This window comes from Pistacia vera, unplaced genomic scaffold, assembly GCF_008641045.1.
Source record: "Pistacia vera cultivar Batoury unplaced genomic scaffold, PisVer_v2 Contig1012, whole genome shotgun sequence".
NCBI lineage: Eukaryota > Viridiplantae > Streptophyta > Magnoliopsida > Sapindales > Anacardiaceae > Pistacia > Pistacia vera.
Genome location: NW_022195042.1, coordinates 41149 through 48242, shown reverse-complemented (window position 1 = coordinate 48242; position 7094 = coordinate 41149). Strand labels below are relative to the sequence as shown.

The window sequence follows — 7094 nt, the reverse complement described above, 5'->3', positions numbered from 1 at the left end:
ATATATATTTTTTGATTTCTACATTTCAACTTGACAAGTGAGTGAGAAAGGTAAGTTAACATAATGGGTTGTTGGTAAGGTAATTACATTCACTATTGCTTCTCAAAATGCATGGTGATGGTAAGTTAACGTATTGTAATTGGGTATTTTAGTTTAGTTCAACCCTGTCTGACAGAGGATGCAAACATCAAAACAATTATAACCATGTTTAATTGTTTAAGAAAAACATCAGTTGTATACGTGAGACGTGAGCCTCACATCAATTGAAGGTGTTGTGTTGACTGTAATTGCATGCCAATTAAATAAGTCATCGTCCTCAAATAGAAAAATCTAGTTAAAATACACCCTTACCAACCAGATTGAACCTGCACTAGCAGACAATAACAAATTGATATGACTACAAATTATGGAGTAGTTGGGCTCAGATTGACCTTCTAGTTCTGGACATGAGAAACATTGACAAACGACTCACATTAAACTAAGTCAATTTCTATTGGGCTTCACCCCACTTAATGCTGTTAATCTCACTTTCTACTCTACGAGCTTTCAGTCTCTCCACGACAATCAACAAATAAACTAATAAATAATCAAACCGTAATCTAAACAATTATGTTATGTATATAAAATTGGGATCATAATGTATATGATTGACAATATTAATTATGATCCCAGTTTTATATACTGAATAAGTATTGCCTTAACTTAAAAATCGTAACTATTAAATTGAAGATGAGAATCATCTTCCATTTAAAGGCAATACTTTTTTCAGTATTAATTAAACCATCTATAGTAGTCTTATCAATTCTATTTAGTTGTTCAATAATTCCTATTACTTATCTATATTGTTCTAACTGAGTTCAATATGGGTATTTTTTATGGATTGTCAATTCAAATATTGCTTCTATTGGACTTCTTATGTTAGCATATGGATCGAAAAATAAATAATATTCCTTTTTAGGTGGTCTGATAAATATTTGGATGCTCTTTGACACTTTTAATTTAATCGTAAATATCATAATTAATTCCCAATTGACTGCCAGAGTAGTTAAGGAGAAACATTATTTAACCTTATACTGATATTAATTGATATGCTACTCATATTCTATATGTATGGAAGTTTTAATCGAATATTAAAATTCAATATAATAAAAATAAAATCTTGATGATAAAAAATATGTCTTACTTTGGTCCATATGATTCTAAAATGGAAGGAATACATAAAAGTAGCTTCTCTTTATTAGGTATAGGAGATAAGCTTTTCCAGGCTTATATGCTTAAAATAAAATATATAGTCCAAATCTTATAACATTCTCTCATAAGCATAATTGTATTAATCCAAACTAATTAAAAAGCTGAATAATTGGGAGCATGTTTTGATCGTTGAAAATTGTGGTGGGAAAGCAAGGTATACATTTTGAATAACAACTCCTCCACAAATTGTAATGGCCTTCTCTATCGATTCATCAAGCTCGACGCCAGTTACGCGTTTTGATTAAGTCTTTCAATTTGACTTTACAAAATTCTTCGTCTCACTAAACAAAACCAAGCTACCTCTCCCTCGCTACTACTATATATACCTCCACTGCTAACACAAAATCATTCAAACTCAATCTACCTCTTTCCTTTCTCTAAAACAATGGCTTCTAAACTCTTCTTTCTCATAACAATTCACATTCTTATTTCCCTTCCTTTCTTTGCCCATCAATCTTGTGCAGCAAATGAGGCTTCAAGGAGTACTACTGTCTCACGAGAAACCCTTTGCAAATTCGCTCCAGACCCTCACTATTGCAAATCTATTCTCCCAAACCAAACCGGAGATGTCTACAATTCTGGCCGATACTGCTTCGGTAAAGCTTTTTACCAATCTCGAAAATTCCTGAGCTTAGTTGATAAATATCTTCAACGCCGGTCCACATTATCAAAGCCAACTATTCGTGCTCTAGAAGATTGCCGAGTACTAGCTGGTAATAATATGGACTTTCTTTATAGCTCTTATCAAACTGTCAATAAGACTAGTAATACCCTATCTACCATGAAAGCCGATGATGTGCAAAGCTTACTCAGTGCCATTTTAACAAACCAACAGACTTGTTTGGATGGCCTGAAAGAAACATCTTCGTCCTCGAGCGTGAACAATGGTATATCAGCCTCTCTTTCTAATGACACAAAACTTTACAGTGTCTCTCTTGCCCTTTTTACAGAAGGCTGGGTTCCTAAGCAACAGAAAAGGGCCACATATCAGCCTACAAGGAAGCAACTCCTTTTTACAAACGGACGTTTACCGCTGAAAATGTCTGCCCAAAATCAGGCTCTTTACGAGTCTGTGAGCAGAAGAAAACTTTCCCAAACCACTGATCAAGTCTTAGTGAGCGATATAGTTATAGTGTGTCAGGATGGGACTGGAAATTTCTCCACCATCAATGATGCTGTTAATGCCGCTCCAAACAATACTGATGGTACCAATGGCTACTTCTTGATATATATCAAAGCGGGTGTGTATGAAGAGTATGTGTCCATTGCCAAGAACAAGAAGTATTTGATGATGATAGGAGATGGCATTAATCAGACAGTGATCACTGGCAACAGAAGCGTTGCTGATGGGTGGACTACTTTCAATTCTGGCACCTTTGGTAAGCATTTATTACTCAACTTTCTCCGTGTACTCCGTTATTATTATTTTTATTTTTATTTTTTTTAACTCAAAAAAACGAGCTTGTTCTGATTATTTCATGAACAAAATTGCAGCTGTGGTGGCACCAAACTTTGTTGCAGTGAACATAACCTTCCGCAACACGGCAGGAGCAGTCAAGCACCAGGCTGTGGCGCTTCGCAGTGGGGCAGATTTGTCTACATTTTACAGCTGCAGCTTTGAAGCATACCAAGATACCTTATACACACATTCTCTAAGGCAATTCTATAGCGAATGCGATATCTACGGTACGGTTGACTTCATATTTGGGAACGCTGCCGTTGTTCTCCAAAACTGTGGCATATATCCCCGGCTGCCGATGAGCGGACAATTTAATGCCATCACCGCACAAGGTCGAACCGACCCTAACCAGAATACAGGCACATCCATTCATAATTGTACGATTAGAGCAGCGGATGATTTGGCTTCAAGCAATCAAACGGTGAACACATATCTGGGTAGACCATGGAAAGAGTACTCGAGAACGGTTTATATGCAGTCTTGTATGGATAGTTTGATAAACCCAGCTGGTTGGCAGATATGGAGTGGAGATTTTGCTCTGAGCACATTATATTATGCTGAGTATAATAACACAGGACCTGGATCGAACACAACCAATAGGGTCACATGGCCTGGTTACCATGTCATTAATGCTACAAATGCCGCAAACTTCACCGTCTCCACTTTCCTCGTTGGGGATGCTTGGTTACCACAAACAGGAGTGCCTTACACTGGTGGTTTATTATAAGCCATAAAATAACTGATCAGTGGATGTAGCTATTTGTTTTTTCTTTTATTTTTATTTGTTTCATACTAATTGTTTTTTTAAGGCAACAAAAGGAGCCATGTATTACCCAAGCTATCCAAATGTATAGCTGGGTATTCGTTCCAAGTTATTTCAGCAATAAAATATATTGATCACTTTAAAAGTTTTGTATTAATTATTATCGATTGAGCAGCAGCTCGCAGACTACCTAAAAAGGAATATTTATTATTTGTTCCATATCTATCAAGATCTGTTTGATAAATCGAATCAGCTAATTATTACTAATTAGTGAATTTGTAAAAGACACACATTCGGGGACCGCAGATCTCCAGAAATAGTCTGGAGATTTACCTTCACGAACAAAAAATTCAGGAAGAGCAGAGGTGGTTGAGATGGTGTGTTCATCTGAAAGACTGAAACTAAAGTAGGAGTAGAGTATGAAATACTCAAATTGGAAAAACAAAACTTCGTTTGTTGCCAAGTAACATCACATAGTACAGAGATTAAAACTAAAGCTGATGGTTTCAGATATTAAAACTGACATTATAAATTTGACGGGAAATTCATTTGTTAACGGAGATTGTGGCTTAAGTGTTGGTGACATGGTCGGAAAATTAGGTAAGGAAATAGTAAACGACGGCTCGTGGTCGCGGCACCGACTAATGAGTCATATAAAAATACATGTCTGTTAGTTTATCTTAATAACTACGATAGCTGCCGAAACCTGAAACCACGAAACCTATGCCAGACGTGGGGGGCTCTATTTCAAAGTCCGATTGAATATCAACTTGTTTGTCTGAAGTCCTAACTTTTAAATCTTGGGAGTTTGAATTCAGAGACTTTGTGTCGTTAATACTCTAGTTCAAGTCTTAAAATTTGACTTTCTTAGGCAGAAACAAAATTATCACAGAACTGGATCATCTTAAAACAAGTCTTAAGGTTGACAAATTAAAATAATTCTTGGGAACCTTCAATCTTTTCGCAGCTCGTGTCCACTTTCTTCCTACCTAGCTAGGTTCCAAGCTTTTGACAAATAATATTTGTATTCTTATTCAGATAGTCGTATTAAGAAACTGCAACTTGTACTGAATTCTTAGATCCCAATAGATTAATTAATGATAATGGGATATGGCCTGCCTTGATAACTTTTAGGTGTGGTATAATTTTATAATTAAAATGCAACGGGAAACTTCAACAAGTTATGCCGAACTTTTGAATTTTTATATGTATGAAACAATTTTAAAATGGTCTATTTAAGTTTTGCTCCAAACTTCATAAATGAAGAATAACATCCCACATAAGTGATGGGAAGATGCTAGCAGAAAGTGATCAGTATTCCAAATTGTTTAATTAGTGATGTAGAGTGGTTTAGATATGTTTAGACTTATAATTTCGTAACCATCTGATGATGACCTCCAAAAGAAACATGAGTTGACTATTAGTGAACCAGGTGACTTGTTTAGGGAAAGAAAATTAGGCTTTGGGGTTACCCTCTTTACGAATACGAAACCATAAACAATTGCTTAAAGAAAAAATGATTAGATTCATTGAGATGTAACAGCGTGCTCACCAAGAATGAGGTCAGAATCAGACTACCATGAAATTCAATCCTCCTGTAGGAAAAATCATGAACTTCCAGATTAATTTTGCTATACAACACATGGCACAATTAAACTTTTTATTGTTTCAGTTTAGAAAAAAATCATGTCATCAGTAAGTAGGAATTTTTATGGATGAGCTGATCCAAATGAAAATCAATTCCAAACCTTCACAATAAACATTGATGTGCAAATCCGACGAACTATATCATATAATTCTCCAAAAATCAGAAGAAATGTGTATTTCAATCGTCAAGTTTTCTCGTTCTGAATCAGGAACTTTTTCTGGAAGCATTCATCTTATTCACCAATCGTTATCACAGAATCGACCAACTGGAAATTCGATTGAAGAATCTGCTAATGCGGCATAGTCGACAACCAGCTGAACTCTAAATATTATATCGAGCTTTATCTCAATAATATAATCTTAATCATAACAATAATAGTAATATAATGTAGTACAAAGATTGAGCTTTAGAATTGACAAATAATAAACACTGAAGCCAGAGATACGGTGATCACTTATGAGCCAAGAGATTCATAATGAGCAAAAGATTATAGCATAATTTGCGAAAGATGTTATTGTGATGAGTTAACAGCCACGACGACTTTCCAGAAGTTGTTGTGTACCCTTGTTCGCATGACTGTGCATCAGAAATTGCTACCTCCACCCAAACACGCACATCTTTATATGCATTTGCCGTTAAAGCAGCAACGGAGTCATCAAGTTGCTCAGACGCGTCCATGTAATTGTCTGTGCAATCATCGAGACTCTGCTCAATCACAGGATCTAAACTCGAGTTCTTGCGTAAGAACGTGATGTACTCCAAGGTATTTGAGGCATTGGAAGATGTGATATTGAGCGCGATCATTGCAAGGCTCGTTAGGTCATGAGTTCTCTCGCTTTCAGGGTTCGTCTTAAAGCTCGAGAAACAGAGCTCCTTGTCCTTGGATTGATTGCAAACTTTATCTAGTAAACTGCCGTTTTGCGTACCATATTGGGTGTTGTTATTGGATTCAAGAGCAACGATTAGAAGAGGCTGTAGTGCGAGGCAAAGGGATAGAGGGAAGAGGAAGATAATGCTGGTTGAAGATCCCATTTGATTTTTCTTCTTTATTCGTTACTACTTTTCTTGAATGATCATTATTGTAGTTTTAAATTAAAAAAAGTTATAACTTAATATTGTTTTTTTCAGTTAAGTTAGTTAAGACAATACAGCTTTTACCATTCTTCAAAAAATTTCCTAAAGGGTTGTTTGTATAGAGAGATTTAAGGAGGACCGCTAAACGTGAGAAAAAAGCGCTTGGCCAATGTCCACCAACGCAATCTGTTACGTTACGTTTCATTCCCTCTTTCAGTTAACTGTTGTGCATCTTCTAATCAATTATGTATATTTATTGTATTACAGCTACAACAATCAAATCAAAAAGTTACCATCTAAATAGTTATATCATAACATAAATTTATGACAACAAATTATTTTGACCCTTAAATTATACAAATTTATTTTATATTACAATAAACTAATGTTTTATATAATTAAATTTTACATACAAATATTTGTAAGGAATGACATTATAACAGATGGATAGAACTGATAAATAATTGCATAATACGAGTCATGTGGCCCTATGAGCTGATGAGACCGGTGTCGGAAATTGACTAGTCAAAGTCAGCGTAAATATCTGACAATAGCTGGCGACATTGGTGAAGCGACAATTTAGGAGCATCTACAACTATTTTCTTTCCTAAAAGTAAGCCATTATTAATTTAGGGGTATTCGGTTGGGGTACCCTATATTTTTTTAAAGAATTGGAATAGATGGTTTCTTGAATTTTGAAATCGGAATCATAATCGACAGTTTTGGTTCTTAGATACCCAGAACTATAACTAAAATCTGTAGCAACGGTTCTGGTTCTAGGTACCCTATAAAATTCATTACCTCCAAAAAATCCATAAAAACTTTCTATTGAGCATTATATCAAACACATTACGTCTGCATATTACTGAAACTAAAGAAATTCAGTGTTAAGATTTGAA

At 35.3% G+C, this 7094-nt stretch overlaps 2 protein-coding genes across 2 annotated transcripts; one reads left to right on the top strand and one right to left on the bottom strand.

Annotated features, from left to right (window-relative positions):
• Positions 1-1616: 1616 nt before the first annotated feature.
• On the top strand, positions 1617-3626 carry LOC116114134 (probable pectinesterase/pectinesterase inhibitor 7). Its single transcript, XM_031400310.1, has 2 exons — positions 1617-2630; positions 2746-3626. Exons 1-2 carry the CDS (start codon positions 1637-1639, stop codon positions 3435-3437), a joined length of 1686 nt encoding a protein of 561 aa, XP_031256170.1. The 5' UTR covers positions 1617-1636; the 3' UTR covers positions 3438-3626.
• Positions 3627-5571: 1945 nt separating this feature from the next.
• On the bottom strand, positions 5572-6153 carry LOC116113962 (pectinesterase 3-like). Its single transcript, XM_031400142.1, has one exon. It carries the CDS (start codon positions 6151-6153, stop codon positions 5572-5574), a length of 582 nt encoding a protein of 193 aa, XP_031256002.1.
• Between the last annotated feature and the right edge of the window lie 941 nt (positions 6154-7094).